The sequence below is a fragment of the Sarcophilus harrisii genome, chromosome 1 (assembly GCF_902635505.1).
Source record: "Sarcophilus harrisii chromosome 1, mSarHar1.11, whole genome shotgun sequence".
Classification (NCBI taxonomy): Eukaryota; Metazoa; Chordata; class Mammalia; order Dasyuromorphia; family Dasyuridae; genus Sarcophilus; species Sarcophilus harrisii.
The window spans coordinates 16,801,934-16,819,065 of record NC_045426.1 but is presented as its reverse complement, the minus strand read 5'-3'; the positions used below and the strand labels follow the sequence as shown (position 1 = coordinate 16,819,065).

General features: G+C 43.7%; 1 protein-coding gene across 1 annotated transcript in view; it reads right to left on the bottom strand.

Moving 5' to 3' along the window:
• BMPER (BMP binding endothelial regulator) overlaps nucleotides 1–1,883 on the bottom strand; it is a 262,921-nt gene extending 261,038 nt beyond the window's left edge. Inside the window, exons 1-2 of the mRNA XM_031952980.1 lie at nucleotides 1,554–1,883; nucleotides 55–140 (exon numbers count right to left, since the gene is read on the bottom strand). Coding sequence (XP_031808840.1) covers nucleotides 55–140; nucleotides 1,554–1,689 — 222 coding nt within the window. The 5' untranslated portion in view covers nucleotides 1,690–1,883. The remainder of the gene's footprint in view (nucleotides 1–54; nucleotides 141–1,553) is intronic.
• Between the last annotated feature and the right edge of the window lie 15,249 nt (nucleotides 1,884–17,132).

The window sequence follows — 17,132 nt, the reverse complement described above, 5'->3', positions numbered from 1 at the left end:
TCTTTTTCCCCCTCCGGTCTTAAATCCTCTTTACTAGGGGAGGTTCAGACTTACCAAGCAGACACACATTATGCATGGGTTGTCCGTGATAAAGGGGATCTGGAGGACTTCACCTTCATTTTCACATTTAGCAACTGAACCTGTGATGAGATCAAGACAGTTTTTAAATTGAATTTTACTCCAGTGGCTGATAACAAAATGCACTTCATGTTTTATACTGGTTCTTTTGATCCCTTCCCACTCCCTTCCAGAAATTCTTCCTATTAGATTTGTGTTTTTTTTTTTCTTTTTGGGGGGGAGGGCTGGGTGTACTGAACGTTTGCAGCCATTATATATCGCCTAGACATTTAGTTTATGATACATTCAGTGGATCTGCCTTCATTCCAGTCCAAAAGATAATTACACTCTGTACCTGAACTCTACTAGCCATTAGAGCTACAAAGACGGGAGAGGTACTAGTCAGTTCCTGTGCTCAACAAAATTATTTTTACTGACGTATAATGATACCCCCCAAAAAAATTTAAATGAAACCCACGGGGACAATTTGGGAATCCAAAAACTATTTTGGGGGGGAAGGGAGAGAAGAGAGAGACTTTCCCTGTCACGGAGTAAACGAAAGGTTCTCTTTCTCAATCGGTGTAAACGTAATAGGTTTTCCATTAGAAGTAACTATTCTACAATCATAGGGACATTCTAATCTAACACTTTCCCTCGCTTCCTCCCCCCCCCCAAAAAAAAAAATCTGATTAGCTTCCTGAGCAAAAACTGAAAATGGACCCAATTAGAGCTCCCTGCCCCGGCCTCTTTTCGAATCGGCCTTTTATCATCCTTCCTGAAATCACTTTTGAAACGTAATCCTTGTTGCTTTTACTAGAAATTGACTCAACACCCTTTTTTATGCACCAGGTGTCAGTAAAGTATGTCCTCCAGAAAAAAAAAATTAGCTTAGGTCTTCACCTGCCTGAAAACATATAATTATATGCTATGAACATTATCCTTTAAAAAAAAAAAAAAACGCGCTATATTCTTTAAATGTAAGTCGGGGCAAACTGGTGCTTTTTGATGCTCCAGCAGCCAAGACTTGAGGAAGGTCAGAGGGAACTGGGCGCGTGTGGCTCCCGAATGAGGACAGGGATGGCTAAATGGGGTCTGAATCGGGGACTGGGGGAAGAGAGAGCAGCCCGAGTAAAAAAGACCGAAGGGATCCGGGGATGGAGACGAGTTACCCGGAGCCGGGTCTAAGGAACTCTTGCCACGTGAAAATCCTCAGTCTTTCCTCTGCCTGCCCTATTCCCAGAGCCGCTGCTCGGCTGACTCGGTGCCTATCACGGAATTCCTCTGGCCCTCCCGCAGATGCGAGTCCCGGGCTTCGCTTCAGCCTCGGCAGGCAAGTCATTTGCCAAGACAGAAGGAGCGGAGTTAACTCTCTGCTGTCTCGGCTACCGGTCCCTTCCCGAGCTCCCTCCCGGGTTGTCTCGGCACTCGGACTGTTCGGCTGCTGCAGCCTAGGCGGCTGCCGCAGAAGCGCTGCCCCTGCTTCCCCTCTCCCCTACCTGTCAGGAATGAGGAAGCCAGAGACATCTGGACCCACAGGTTACTCAGCAGCAGCCAGACACTGAAGGTAATCCCAGGGGAAGCCAGCCACTGCCGCGGAGCCAGAGGCCGGACGCTGGGGGAGAGCCAGAGCATCGTCACCTGGAGGCAACCCGGGTCGCCCGGACGAGGGCTTGCTGCTGCTGCCGCTGCCGCTGCCGCTGCCGCTGCTGCTGCTCAGGCTATTGCTGCTGCTGTTGCTCAGGCTGCTGCTGCTCAGACTGCCGCTGCTCTTTCCTCCTCCTTCTCCTTTTCCTCCTCCTCCTCCTCCTCTTCTCCTCAGTGAAAGGCTTTTCCCGCCGGCGTTCAGGAAGGAGGGATGGAGTGGGGAATGGTAGGGCAGGGGGAGGGAGGGAGGAAAAAGGGAGGGGTGGGGGCCGCCGGGAGGAGGGCCGGCCCCGGGCCACCAGAGGGGTTGGGGGAAATCAGCCCCGAGCCGGACAGGGGGAAGAGGACAGAGAGGACGGAAGGGGGAAAAACGGTGGGAGGCAAACCAGAGGCGGAAGGAAAGGAAGGAGAGGCAAGCAGACAGACCCGAGTGAGCAGGGAAGGGAAAGGGAGAGGGAAGAGGCAAGGAGAGAGAGGAAGGAAAGGAGGGAGGGAGAGGCAGAGGAGGGCAGAGGAGAGGCAGAGGCAGAGGCAGAGGGAGGAGAGGAGAGGGGAGAGGAAAGGGGGAGGCAGGGGAGGGGAAGGGCCAGGGGAGGGGAAGAGGGTTCCAGCCCCGCCCCAGCCCAGGAGCAGGCCGCGGGGGGGGACCGGCACCCGGCAGAACCGGCATTTTGCCCGGCCTCTGCCGCCGGCCGTGCCGCCCGCGGCGGGGACCCGCCCCTGCCGCCCCTGCCGGGTGCTCCGGGCCCCAGCGGCGGCCACCGCAGCTGTCACCGCCCCTACCCCCGCCCTGGCTTTCGCGCCCCCTCCCCGTGGGTTCCGTGCACGCGCGCGCATACACACACACACACACACACACACACACGCTTGTACCCCTGCGTTCCCCTTTGCACCCCCGGACTGACTGGCTGGGGACACCAGGGCGACCGAGGGCTTCTGGACTTTTCCAGCAAAAGAAGCAAGTCCTAGCTGCGAGTCCCTTTCCGGACCCCCCTCCCCGCCCCCGGATTGCATCGGGATTATCCCAGGGGAGACACCGAGGCAGCCTGAGTCACAGAGCGCCCTCGCTCCTCCACACTCTTGCCCGGTCTCTGGGCATCTCCGACTCCTCGGGAGAGCCGGGGGGGCTCCTCCCAACAACCCGTCCGGCTCAGCGTTGCCCATGCCCTCCGCTCGGGCTCGGGGAGGAGGGGACAGGGCGCCGGCACAGGGAGCGGGATGGGTGACGGCGGGGCCAGGTGTGTGGAGGCAGAGGGACGGCTGCGGGAGGGGCGAGGCCAGCGGAGGCTTCCACTACCGGCTCCTTCTGCCCCCTCCCCCCACTAGGTAGGGCAGGAGGGGCCCGGAGGCAGCGGGGAGAGAACCCTGGGAGGAAACCCCAAGTAACTGCTTGCTTTTCTCGCCTTTACGCTGAGAGCCGCGGTCCCAGCCCTCTCGCTTCGCTGCTGGCCCCTGGAGGCGCGGCCTGGCGGGTGATTCATTCGCCAGCAGATGGAGGGGGAGGGCGCAGGGGAGGGGGAGGGCCTAAGCCGCCTCAGCCGCCGCCGCCGCCCCTCCAGCGCCCCCCGCCCGGACCCAGCGGCGGCAGCTTCTGCTGGGGGGGTTGTTGCAGCCCTCCCATCCCCGGCCGGCCAGGCTCGTCTGTCCCCCTCCTCCCCTCATCTCCATGGTAGCACGGCTCTCCTGCAGTCCCGCTCCCCCGGTGCCTCCATCCCAGATCCCCTCCCCGGGCCCGGACACAGCACCGCCTTTTGGGGGGGAAATCCTATATACTGCCCATACACGCACCCGCACACCCGTGTGCACACAGACATGTGAGTGCGGGCACGTGGATTTGCACATGCGTCCCCGCTCAGCTGCAAGCGTTTGTTTGCCGGCCGAGAGAGGCTCCTGCAGGTGCCGCGATGGCCCCTGGGGCGCTGCCACCTCGGTCCTCCCACGCGGCTCCGGGGCGCCCCCCGGCTCGCGCGTCTCGGGGCCCGCTCCTCCCCGTGCCGCGTCCGCGATCCGCGGGCTTTCACGGCCGATCTCCCCCGAGCTCTGTTTACAAACAGCGCGGCTTGTGCCGCCAGCTCGGCTCTGCAGCCCTGCGCGCTCCCCAAGGCTTTCCCTTGGCAGGAACGCTGCTGGCCTTCGCTGAAACGAAGCCTTTGAAAATAAATCAGGCCGCTTGCAGACAGATTCCGCCGAGTTCCATCTCAACTCCGCTCCCTCCCTTTTGATTTGTTCTCCCTTTTTCCAAGTAGTTTGGAGTCTTCCCTTAATTAATTCAGGAGGGCTTCAATTACTAGTCGACTGAGAATATCGCTAATCACTATCATACACACTTTTTTTTTTTCCCAAGGAAAAGAAACTCTGGTCTAAATTTGTTTTTAATGGAGCAAATTTTCAAAGTAGGGTTTAAATGGAAAGAACTATAAGCTGGGAGAGCGAGGGTATTCCTTGCACAACCCCCGACCAGGCAGGCCCAAGACCTTCTCTCTCCCGACTTCGGGAAAGGGCCCAGAGAGCAAGGGGGGCCTTGGAAACCAAGCCCGAGGGCAGCTCTGCAAAAACTGACTGGAGATCCCTCAGAGACAGATAGCGCAAATCCCAATGCAAGCAGATAAATCTAATTTCAATGTGGTTTCTTCCCCTCCACCTAAACCAGGGGCCATCCAACCTCCGGGACTGGAGCCTTTAGAGAAAGACTCCACAATCTCCGAGATAGGCGTCTAAGTGAGAAGCTAATCCTCACTTAATTTGGAGGCAGGGTGGGGGTGGAAAATGCAAGCATAGCAGGGGGTGAAGGAAGACCTTTCTTTCCTCCTGTTCAGTTTGTATTTAAGTAAATCTTTTGAGAGTTAGGATTAGGTCTCTCTCTCTCTCTCTCTCTCTCTCTCTCTCTCTCTCTCTCTCTCTCTCTCTTTCTGTGTGTTTGTGTCTGTCTATCTCTTTCTTTCTCAGTCTCTCTCTGTGTCTTTCTCTTCTCTGCCTGTCTGGCTCTTTCTTTCCCTGTGTCTGTCTCTTTCTGTATGTGTCTATCTCTGTCTCTGTATGTCTGTCTCTTTCTCTCTCAGTCTTTCTGTCTCTTTCTCTTTGTCTCTCTCTGTCTCTTGTTCTTCTCCCTTCCTTCCTCACTCTTTCTCTTCTCTGACTCTTTCTCTCTCTCTCTCTCTCTCTCTCTCTGTGTTTGTGTCTATGTCTTTCTTTCTCAGTCTCTCTCTGTCTTTCTCTTCTCTGCCTATCTGGCTCTTTCTTTCCCTGTGTCTATCTGTCTTTCTATATGTGTCTATCTCTGTCTCTTGTTCCTCTCCTTTCCTTCCTTACTCTTTCTCTTCTCTTCTCTTCTCTCTCTCTCTCTCTCTATCTCTCTCTCTCTCTCTCTCTGTCTCTCTGTCTCTCTCTCTCTCTGTCTCTCTCTCTCTCTGTCTCTCTCTCTGTCCCTTTAAAAATAGAATAATTATATAGAGAAATTCTTTAAGAGAGAGACCTGTAGCTTGTTGAAGTTTAACTACAGATCTCTTTTTATGTGCACTCTTAAACACACACACACACATACACATACTTTTAATTTGCTATAATCAGTTGTTCTTCATCATATAAGTCTTAATAAATGTTTTTTTTCATTTATTCATTTGTTCATCCACTGAGTCATTCATTCATTCTATTCGATCAGATAAGCTTGGCTCCCAAGAGAAGTTTCCTTTCCATTTATCTGAACATCTGAATCCTCTGCTGACTCCTGCCAGTGGCACACTCCCAGGAGCCACTTGGTCTGTGTGCTCTCCAAGTTCCCTAGTGTTAGAAAGACATGAGAAAAAGGACCCTGAATCCCAGGGCTCCCTGCTTCCAAATTTAAAAGTACTGGCGGCATTCAAATGACAGTGAAAAGCTCTTCATTGAGATCAAAAGGAAAGGGCAAATTGGATGTTAGTTCAGTTTCAGAAACCTAGTTGGAGGCTGGAAGGGCTGGGGGTCACTGGAATATTTAACTCATATCCCATCTCAGGTGGCCTGGAATGAAAATCAGAACCCCCCCCCCATCCTTAAACATGAAAGGTGTGTAACCTAATTAGACCCAAAGGGTCTCCAGTTAAAGGAACTCTCTCTGTCTCTGACAAAGCAGTAACCTCCCTGGCCAACAATGTGGGATTCTCACTGGGGGAAAGAAGCATCAGTTGAAATACACACTTAATTACTTGAGTCCAGTTACATCAAAGGAAATTTATCTCAACCGAGGTTTCTAAAAATAAGGATCCCCCTTAAGGGAGTGAGATAGGAATATGGTAACCCTGTCTGTAACCCTTATAGCCATTGTGTGAAAAATCACAAATCTAGGAAGAGCTATGGCCTGCCAAGAACTTATCTCAGTCTGGGGGAGGGGGAAGAGAGGCAATGGGGAATGGTTAAGGCCCTGCCTGAGGCTCTCCCTCCTCTTATTTTATAGTGAATTTGCCACAGAGACATTTTGAAAGGAGTTATACACTTTTAAAAACTGATTTATGGAGGGGAAAGGTGGACGCTTGGGATGTTTTAAGACCAAATGTAAAACACAAAGAGTTTAACCGTAAAAAGGTCACCGATTCTCTTCTGACATCAGTGGCTGGTCTATAGGGTCAGACGCAGAGAATGCGGGTCTGATTTGCTACCAGTAGGATGCAGTGGATCAACCCAAGAAAAAAATCCCCAAGTTTTCTTTTCAATTAGTGGTGGTAGGTCATCAGAGCCTAAATTTAGGGTTGGGAGGGGCCTTCGAAGTCATATAATCCAAGAGCTTCCTTTTACAGATAAGAAAAGGCAGCCCAGGGAGGAAGGGGCTGAGGCTTGAAACCCAGTTCCCTGGCTCTAAACTCAGGGCTCTTAACCCTTAAACCACATTTCCTCCCAAAGGAAATTATGGAATATTCAGCACTGGATAGAAACTCAGTGAGTTTGGATTCGTATACTAATAAAAAATTAAAAAAAAAAACCAGCAATAATATTAGTTAGCATTTATATTGATATATAATCAATCTTGTTGGATTCTCTTGCTTGCTCCTCACGACCCTGTGATTTAGGTACTATTGTTATCCCTGTATTACAAAGAGGGAAACTGAGGCTGGGAGAGGTTTTATGATTTGCCTTGGATCACACAGCTAGTGAGTTTTTGAGGTAAGATAGGAACTCGGCTCTTTCTAATTCCAAGTCACTTGACCTCAGTCTGCCACATTTCCTCATCTCTACCATGGGAATAACGATAGCCATCAACTCAAAAGTACTTGCAAGGATCACATGGGAAAAGCGGTAAAACTTGTGAAACTCGGTATAGATTTTATCCACCTGTAAAGAGTTTATAGAGTATTAATACTGTGGCAAAGCTGCTGGGGTAAAAGGGATCCTCAGAAGCTTCATCTTTCTATCTCTTTTCCACTAAGCCGTCTCCCCGCTCCGGGCCCACATGCACAAAGTTGCTTTTTAGCATTTAATTGGAAAGGAAAAAGAAAATCAAACTTCTCTTCTCAGAAAGAAAGCCGAATCCCTACAGTAACTCCAGCACATGTGTAATTTTCCCCAAAAATAGCAACTTGGTCTGGGACCATTTCTACTTGAATTTCATTTTTAAAAGAATAAAAATGAGATGAATTGTAATATGTTTTTTTAACCTAACAGCCTAGACTTCATTGCTCTATTGCAGGGATTTACTAAAGCCTACATTCAAGGCCCTGTGTTAGGCCAACAGAGAGGCAAGTAAAAATGAAAGAATCAGTATTTAAAAAGAGTTTAGAAATTCAAAAGCTACTTTATAAATATATGTCTCCATGATGGATCTTCATAATCTCCTCATTAGAATAGAGTGGCCTAGAGGGAGAAATTAAATCCATGGGGGAACAGAACAAAATCCATGTCAACCCTTTTGTGCCATCTGCTACTAGAGTGGTCCCAAACATACTTCCAGGAAATCTGCAGATGAACTGACATGCCCCAATGCTCTTAATTAGTTTAAAGCAATCATAACGTACAATCATCGGTCTGCAAGGGTAAAAAAAAAAATAGTCCATTCACCTGGGGAGAAAAAAAAATTCACATACGAGAAGATTTTAACAAAATTGAGGTTCAACTCTTTAACTTTTTGCTTTGCAAATTACGGTGATCGCCAGATTGATGACATCCAATAAAAACACAGGATATAATAGCCAGATATTGATATTCTTAGACTGACTAACTGAACATCATCCAAAAAGATGAGAACAATGGTAATTGTAAAGTGCTGACAATCTTGATACAGAGGTTCACTGCAGGTTGCTAACTACCTAAAAAGATCTGATCAAATGACAAGAATCTCGCACTGAAAATTCATGACCTTTTAAACACTAACAGACAGCAATCCTTCTACTTCAGATAAATCCCCAAACAGTCTGGAGCATTCAACTACTGATGGAAATGGCAGATTGTCAATGATATAACTGTTATAATGACTTTATTCAGAGTAACACTGAGAGGCAAATTTTATGAATTAACATTTTTAATAGAAATGGGAATACTCAAAGCCTCCAAATTTCCTGAGGTGTAAAGTTCTCCAAAGACAGAGACTTAGCAGAAAAACAAAAAACAGTGAGATCAGAATGAAGTGTCTGTCTAGATAAACCTAGCACATTTATTAAGTACCTACTATGTGCCATTCAGGGCACATAGGGCGTTCTGGGGTCAAAGATTTGCAGCTGGAGGGGACCCTAGATAAGCAATCAAGTTCAATCCCCACATTTTACAAAGTCCAGAGAGTTGGAGATTTTTTTTTTCAGTACTCGCACTAGTAAATATCTGAGACAGATTTTAATTTCAAGTCCCCTCAAAGAGCTTTCATTTCTAACCAAGGCATGTATACTACTGCCTATTGACCTACCATGCTACTTTTCATCACCTTTTGGAGCATGTGCCCATTGGGTCTTTCTTTGTGGTAGCTCATGATTCAAAGCCATTTTGCATCCCCAAGAGAATGGCGGTGATAAAAGGATAAGCTTTTGGAGCATCAAGAAACTGAAAATAATGGAAAGCACCATGAAGTTTCTCAAATATAACTCAATCCAGTCTCCTTCACTTATTCCAGCCGGGCCCAGCTCATCATCCATATTCAACGCCTACTCGAATTTCACTGATGGACTACCTCAATGGGCTACCAATCTCACTTCATGTCAGTCTGGAAATTAGGCATTGTTCATCTATTTGGCTTTTTCCTGGATGAAATTCTGGGGTGCTCTCTGTTAAGTGCTCCTCAGATCATCACAGAAGAGCACCAGCTATTTATTTTTCCCCTCCTTTTCCCTCATCACTACCTAGTAAATTCTCAAAACCTTCTCTATATATCTTCTAAAATCCAATTCAAATGTCACCTCTCCCAAGATATATTCCTCCCCAACATTTACACATACACTGATGGCTCTCAGCTTATGTTATCAAGATGAATTATTTTTTAATAATAGCTTTTTATTTTCAAAATATATACAAAGATAATTTTTAACATTCACTCCAGCAAAACCATGTGTTGTAAATCTTTCTCCCTCCCTCCCCCCCCCACTCCCTCCCCTAGCAAGCAATCCAATATATGTTAAACATCTGCGATTCTTCTATACATTTTTCCACAATTATCATACTGCACAAGAAAAATCAGACATGAATTGTTTTTTATATAAACTCAACTTCCCACTGGAACAAAGAGTCTATGAGGGCAAAGATCAAATTTGAGGTTCTGAGTCTCAAAATTATGCCATTTTTTTCTAGCTAATTTGGTCTATCTGATAATTTGATTAAAAGAGTCAGGAACATTTACCTGCTTGTACTCATGCATTGTTGCAATAGTCAACCCTTACACGATCTTCCCTCACTCCTTCACAGGACATGCCCTCAAAACACCCACAGTGTGCATAATCTTTTGAATGATCTATTAAGCTAACACAGAGAGACAAAAATATATCAAAAACATAGCTTCCCTTTGACTTCCTCAGACCCTGAAGTTCTTTGTTGTCTCCTGAATGGGAAAAATTTATCTTTCTTCTTTTTTTAGAAAAAATGTATTTTCCCCCAATTATATGTCAAGATGATTTTTAGCATTCATTTTTATTAGATTTTTAGTTCCAAATTTTTCTCCATTTCTCCCTCCATTCCCCTCTTCCTAAAATGATAGGCAGTTTGATATAGTTTATACATATAATGTCATATAAAACATATTTCCATATTAGTCATGATTGTGAAAGATGAAACAAATCAAAAGGGAAAAACATGAAAAAGAATGAAGCAAATAAGAAAAAATACCCTTTGATCAGCATGTCTAGAGGTAGACATTTTCCCCTCCTTCAGTTCTTGGTACATCTCTTGGATCACTGTGTTGTTCAGAAGGATTGAGTCATTCATAGTTGATCATCACAAAATGTTGCCGATACTGTGTACAATATTTTCCTGGTTCTGTTCACTTTACCTTTCTGTTCACCATTTCTTATTGTACAACAGTACTCCATTGCAATCATATACCACAGCTTGTTCAGCCATTCCCCAGTTGATGAGCATCCCCTCAATTTCCAATAATTTGCCACATTTATTGTGCTATAAATATTTTTCCCATGTAGGTCCTTTCTCCTTTTGTAATAATCTCTTTGGGATGCAGCCCTAGTAAGGCATATTGTTTGATCCAAGGGTATGCAACTTTAGTTGCCCTTTGGGCATAGTTCCAAATTACTCTCCAGAATGGTTGGATCAGTTCACAGCTCTATCAACAATGCATCAGTTTCCCAATTTTCCCACATCCTCTCCACCATTTATTATTTTCCTTTTTTAATCATTTTATTCATAATATAACAAGTGGTTGTTTTTTGGTGCTACCTGAGGATTGTTTTAATTTACATTCTCTGAGCAAAAGTGATTTAGAGCACTTCTTCATACACTGATAAATAGCTTTGATTTCTTCATCTGAAAAGTACCTGCTTATATCCTTTGACCATTTAGCAATTGGGAAATAGCTGGTATTCTTATGAATTTAATGTAGTTCTCTCTATAATGCAGAAATGAAGGCTACTTGCTGTAAAGATTGTTTCCCAGCTTTCTACTCTCTTTCTAATCTTGACTGCATTGGTTTGTGCAAAAGCACAATTTAATATAATTAATTAATTTAATATAATCAAAATTATCTATTTTACATTTTGTAATATTCTCTATATCTTTGGCCATGAACCTGTAACTCATTTATTTTTTTTAGTTTTTTTTTATTATAGCTTTTTATTGACAGTTTTTACAACATTATCCCTTGCACTCACTCCTGTTCCAACTTTTCCCTTCCTTCCCTCCACCTCCTCCCCTAGATGGCAGGCAGTCTTATACATGTTAAGCATGTTAAAGTATATCCTATATATGTATGTGCAGATCCATACAGTTCTCTTGTTGCACAAGAAAAATTGGATTCAGAAGGTAAAAATAACCTGGGAAGAAAAACAAAAATGCATTACTTAAATTTTTTAAATAATTTCAATGCTATACTATTTGATCATAAAAAGTTGCCACTGATATCACCTCATTGTCCATTTTATGGTGAGATGTACTTTCTTCATTTTTTAATTGTCTATTTTTGCATTTGTTTTGTCTGTCAAAATTGTTACCCCTGCTTTTTTTTTTTTTACTTTAACTGTAGTATAATGGATTCTGCTCCAGCCTTTTACCTTTACTCTGTGTGTCTCTCTGCTTTAAGTGTGTTTCTTGCAAAACAATATATTGTAGGAGTTAGTTTTTTGATCCACTTTGCTATTGGCTGCCATTTTATGGGAAAGTTCATTCTATTCACATTTGCAGTTAACTGTGTATTTCCTTCCAGCCTATTTATTTTTCCTCCTGTTTTTCCCCTTTCTCCTTTCACTCAAGTGTTTTCTTAAGTACCGACTCCCAGTCAGACATATCTTTTGTCAGTTACACACACACACACACACACACACCTTTATTTAATCTCCTCCCCTACTAGTGCCTTGGCAGAGAAGATAGATTTCTATAGTCAATTGATTGTGTATCTTATTCTCATTTTTGAGCCAATACTTATGAGAGAGAGATTCAAATGATGCCCATGGCCCACCCTCGATTTTTTTTGTCTCTTCATGTGAAATAATTTACCCCCATTCTACTTCTCCCTTCCTTTTATACTCAAGATACTCCCTCTTTCTCATCCCTTGATTATTTTGTTTCATTTCATATACCATATAGTGTGGATTTTTGTATCTCTTTACCATTTGGTCTATCCTTTTTTTTCTTTTTCTAAGCTGTTGAGTCTTTTTTCAAAATTTTCTTGCAAAATTCTCATTTCTTTCTCCCATTTTTCTTGTATCTATGTTATATGATTTTGAGCACTTTTTTTTAACTCTTCTATGAGTTCTTTCTGGGCTTGAGACCACTTCCCATTTTTCTTTGAGGTTTTGCCCCTGGATGTTTTGACACTGTTGTCCCCTTCTGAGTTTGTGTCTTAATCTTCCCAGTCACCATAATAACTTTCTATGGTCAGGATTCTTTTTGTGATTTTTTTTGCTCATCTTTTTTGATCTTTTCCCTTTCATTTAATTTTTACCTCTGTTACCTAGGATGGAAAGGTACTACTGTCTCAGACTTCTTGTGCCAGGGGCCACAGAGCCTGGCTATTTATCTGGTGCTGCATTGATGTTGCCCTGAGGCCCAGGGGTGGGGTGGGGGAAGTGGGGGATCCTCCTATCCCGTGCTATGCTGAGGGGGCAGGTGGGAATGGTAGTGGCTGGTGCTCCTGGAGACTGTAAGGATCAGTCAGCTTCATCATGGAACCTAATGCTGGTTCTGGCATGTGTAGAAACCAATGGGGTGTTTCTACATTACCAGGAGCTACACTGAAGCACAGTGGTCTGACCCCCGGAGCCTGCCTGCCAATACCAGGTTCTGCTGAAACATGCCGATTTTTAGAGCTAGAGTTCAGGCTAAAATCTGCCCATTACTAGGCTATGCTGAGGCATTGGGGCTCAATATCTCCAACTCCAATGGTTGTGACACTTCCTGTCCTGGACAGCACTCTCCTTTTACCCAAGTAAGAGAGATCTTTCTTGCTAATTGATCTTCCAAGTTTCTTGGTTCTGATCTTCCAGGATTTGCTTTGGAGTTCTATTTTATGGAGATGAACATGGGACAGTTATGATGATTTACTCCTTACTCTGCCATCTTGAATCCTGAGAGAGCTTTTTTTTTTTTCTTTATGACACCTTACTTCTCAATTCTATCATGAAATGACTCCCATTTCACTTAGGATGACCATTGTTATCTTTTTTCTTTTGATTCCCATATTCCTCTGGGAACTTTATGGAGTTGAGAGTCTAAAGACAAAGCAGTTGGAATTAGTCTATGCCCCAAAGCAGGTTCTTGGCCAATAATGATTTAGGCAATCAAGCCTCTTATTCTTTCTAGGCTGGGTGAGTTCTGTTTCCCATCTGAAGTCTTTCTCCTCTAGCCTTCAATGTCTTTTAGCCTCCAGAGGCCTTCAGACTTATTGGTCACACTAGGTATCCCCTCTTGGTTAGTGGTGACCAGAGAAGAAAAGAAAAATCTTGGAATGGGACGAGAAATGACAAATGAGAGAAAAAGTCATAGGAATTAGGGAAGTGGAAGATTGAGAAGAATATGTGAGCCATAATGCCCATGTCATATACTCAAAAGCCAGTCTCCCAGACAATAAGAATAGCTGGTATTTAACACTTTAAAATTTGCAACGTACTTTACTAATATTTCTACAAGGCACAGCAAAGGCCCTGACACATGGGAGATGTTTAATAAATGTTCATTTCCTTTCGTTGATCGTTCCAGCAATGCTGTGAGACGGGCGTCATAATTATATCTTACAACTGAGACTGTGAGGTTCAGTGTTATTGTTGCTTCAATCCAAGATCACACAGTTCATGAATATCCAGGGAAGGATTTGAACTGAGGGCTCTCTGATACCAAATCCAGCACCCTCTCCACTGTGCTACTTCCCTGCTTTCCTTGAAGGAATTAGCTATATTCTGCTTGACCTCGGAGGGAAGAACTAAGGACATCTAGTGGAAAGTATCAGATTTTGGCTTGATTTGAGGAAAAACTTATTCACAGCGAAAGTTGGCCAAACATGGAAAGGGCTTCCTTGGAAGTTAGTGGACGCCCTATCAAAGGAGGTCTTCAAGTTAAAGTTATGAAAGCATTGGTTGTAGGGGGAATTCATGGTGAGATCTGCATTGACTCTTGAGTATGCTGCCAACTGGGAGACCCCCTGACTGTCATACTGTGAACAAGGACCCAACCTGCGAGCCGCCCGGGATTATTTTCCCTGAGAGATGGCGGAAATCAATTCCAAACGTAGGCTCAGGACTAGTGTTTCCCAACCCTGGAATGAGGTTGACGATGGAAAGAGTGGATGGATATTAGCCAATTGTGCTTCTTGCAGATGCCACCAAACAGGCTACACAACCTGGGCTTTATGCTTCATTTTGGGTTTGGGCTGTTATAAATAGCCAGTCCTCCTGGGAGCCTGGAAGGTGTTTGCACTACCACACCTGCGAACGTGTGAGTTTGGCCCTTCAACATCTGGACATTCTGATTAAGTGTAAGAGTTAATGAAACCACCAGAAAAGATGCTTCTTTGTTTCGAAAGGGTCCAGCAGATTTAGGACTCCCTTCTCCTCCCTTTCAGCTAGCTCAATGGCAGCCAAACCAAGCAAGAGTCCTTAAATAAAAAGTTTGTACTTTGGGGGAAATAACTATTCATCTTCCATGTAGTCTCCAATGTTTCCAGCACTTAGCACAGTTCTTGGCACATAGGAAGCTCTTGATAAATGATTGATTTTTCCCAAGGAGAAGTAGAAAAAAAAAATATTGGTTTTGGAGTCAAGGGACATGGGTTTGAATCCCAGTTTTATCCTTGCTCTCTGTTGACCTTGGTCTTTTAACAATTCTGGAACTCAATTTCCTCCTTTGTAAAATGAGTAGATTGGACTAAGTCACAGATTTTTAGAAATTGGAAGAGTTGATCATCTAGTCCGAAGGGTTTAACTTGAAGTCTATTAACTTTTTTATTACTAGTTTGATAATTTTATTTCAACATAACTGGTTTTCTTCATAATCATATATTTTATTTAAAGCAACTACAGCATATATTATATGGTATATACAGCAATATTATATGCTAGGGTGCTGGACCTGAATCAAGAAATCCTGAATTCAAACCTTACCTCAGACACTTCCTAGCCGTGCAACTCTGGGAAGTCACTAACTACCTCATTTTGTCATCTGTGAAATGCAGATAATAATAGTATTATCTCCCCGGGATTGTTTTAAAGACAAAATGAGATGATATCTAGAAAAGTGCTTTGCAAACCTTAAAGCTCTATATAAATGCTGCCTACTATCATTATTTGTATATTTTAAATTATTCTGAGAAAGAGTCCACAGGTTTCCCCAAACAGCCAAAGGAATTCATGACTCAAAACCCTTTAAATTCTAATTCAACCTATATCCAAAAGGAATGTCCATTATTATAGAAATAGTTATCAGCCTCTGATTGATGGCCTCCAAGGGATAGAAACCCACCACCACCTACTTTTGAATAGGCCCAATGGTAGGAAGCTTTGTTTTGATGTTAAACCAAGTTTCTTTTTTTATTGCAACTCTCACCCACTGCTTTTGGCTCTAAAATTTTCTTTAAAGTGCTCCCCTCTAAGTCCTTGCTTTAAACACCATCCTAAATTACATATCTCTGGAAATTGCATCCATCTATGTGATCTTAGTCAAGTCATTTTATTTCCTTAGGTCTTTGTTTTTCATTTTTTTTTTAAACAAAGGGGTCAAACTAGAGGGTTTCTAAGACTGCTTCCAGGCTGAAATCTTTGATCCTATGATTCTCTTAATCTAATTTTCTATGATAAATCCTTTGTCATTTAGCACAGTGAAGGGTAGGAGGGAATGGGGAACCATGGCTAGTACAAAGTCCTGCCTAATAAAATGTCATCTAGCAATGAACAGTTAGCTGGGGCTTTGAGGGGCCAGATATGTGATTTCATAGGGAAGAAACTCCTATACCAACTTTCTATTCTGTAAACTTACAAAATTAGAGCCTTACCCGGGAGCACCATGAGCTTAATGACTTTCCCAGAGGGAATCTGGAGGCCGCATGGGTCAGAGGCAAGATTCTAACCTGAGTCCCCTCACTCCAAAGGCCAGCTTCAACAGACTCCTTTACTCTCTCACCATGATGTGGTGGTCCTTCAGATGGGCAGAAATATTAGTCATGGGAGAATTAGGAAGGACCTTTTCTTCCTGGCATTCGAAGATATTATAAAAGCCCAGGGAGAAAGCAGGAATTTGGCTTTTAACGGTATTTAGGTTATTCCTACAGAGGTCATTAGGCACAGGGAAGATTTGTCTCAAGATATTAGTTGAGAATTTCCTTTCACTTCCTTTCAAAGTCACCCTAATTCAAGCTCTCACTTTCCCATTCCTCATGGATGTAGAGGAAAGAGCTGAAACTTTAGCTCAGGGAAGATCAACTAAGCTTTTGCTTGTGTGTGTGTGTGTGTGTGTGTGTGTGTGTGTGTGTGTAGTATTGTATGTATCTATTATAAATTTAAAAAATGAAAATAAAAATTAGGTACCGCATTGCCCTGTAATCCTGTAGCAGAGAGAGTGCCAGATATGAAGTCAGGGAGAACAGGGCTCAGACTTTACTTCTGATGCTAATTAGCTGCACAATCATGGACAAGCACCTTACTTTTCTGAGTTTCTCATTCCATGATAACAAAAATAACACTATAATGTTTACGTCATAAGATTATGAAGCAAGAGACAGACAATCAAAGACAGTGACAGAGACAGAGACTGAGAAATAAACAGAGGAAAAAAGAAACACTGAAAGAGACAAAACATGAAAGAGCACAAAAAAGAGAATGAGTGAGAGAGACAGAGAGGAAGGGACAAGAAAAGAGAGTCAGATTAATATAGATAGGACATGTATGAAATGCTTAATATATGTCTTGTTTGACCTGCCTTAGAGCACTATATAAAGCTCAGTATTAGGAGTCTCCTTCTGCTCCTTCCCTTTGGTTCTGATATGGGAGCCTTTTACCTTATCTAGTTGGGAAACAGTCCAACAAATCATGTGCTATTGCCTCTTCGTCGAGGTCCAACACTCTTCAATGTCCTATTTTCCCCATAAAAGGTGAGTTCCTTTCAATCAGAAACTGTCTTGTTTGATTTTATATGTACATCAAGTCATCAGCACAGCACTTGACATGTAGTAAGTACCTAATAAATGCTCATTCACTCTAAAATATATCCATCCTTCCATCCATCTATCTACCTAATCAACCTGTCTATTAGAACCAGACTCCTGAACATTATTTTTATTTCCCTCCCTGCTCTATTTTTCTAGCATCAGTAACTTTAACAATCTCTTCCAGAATTGT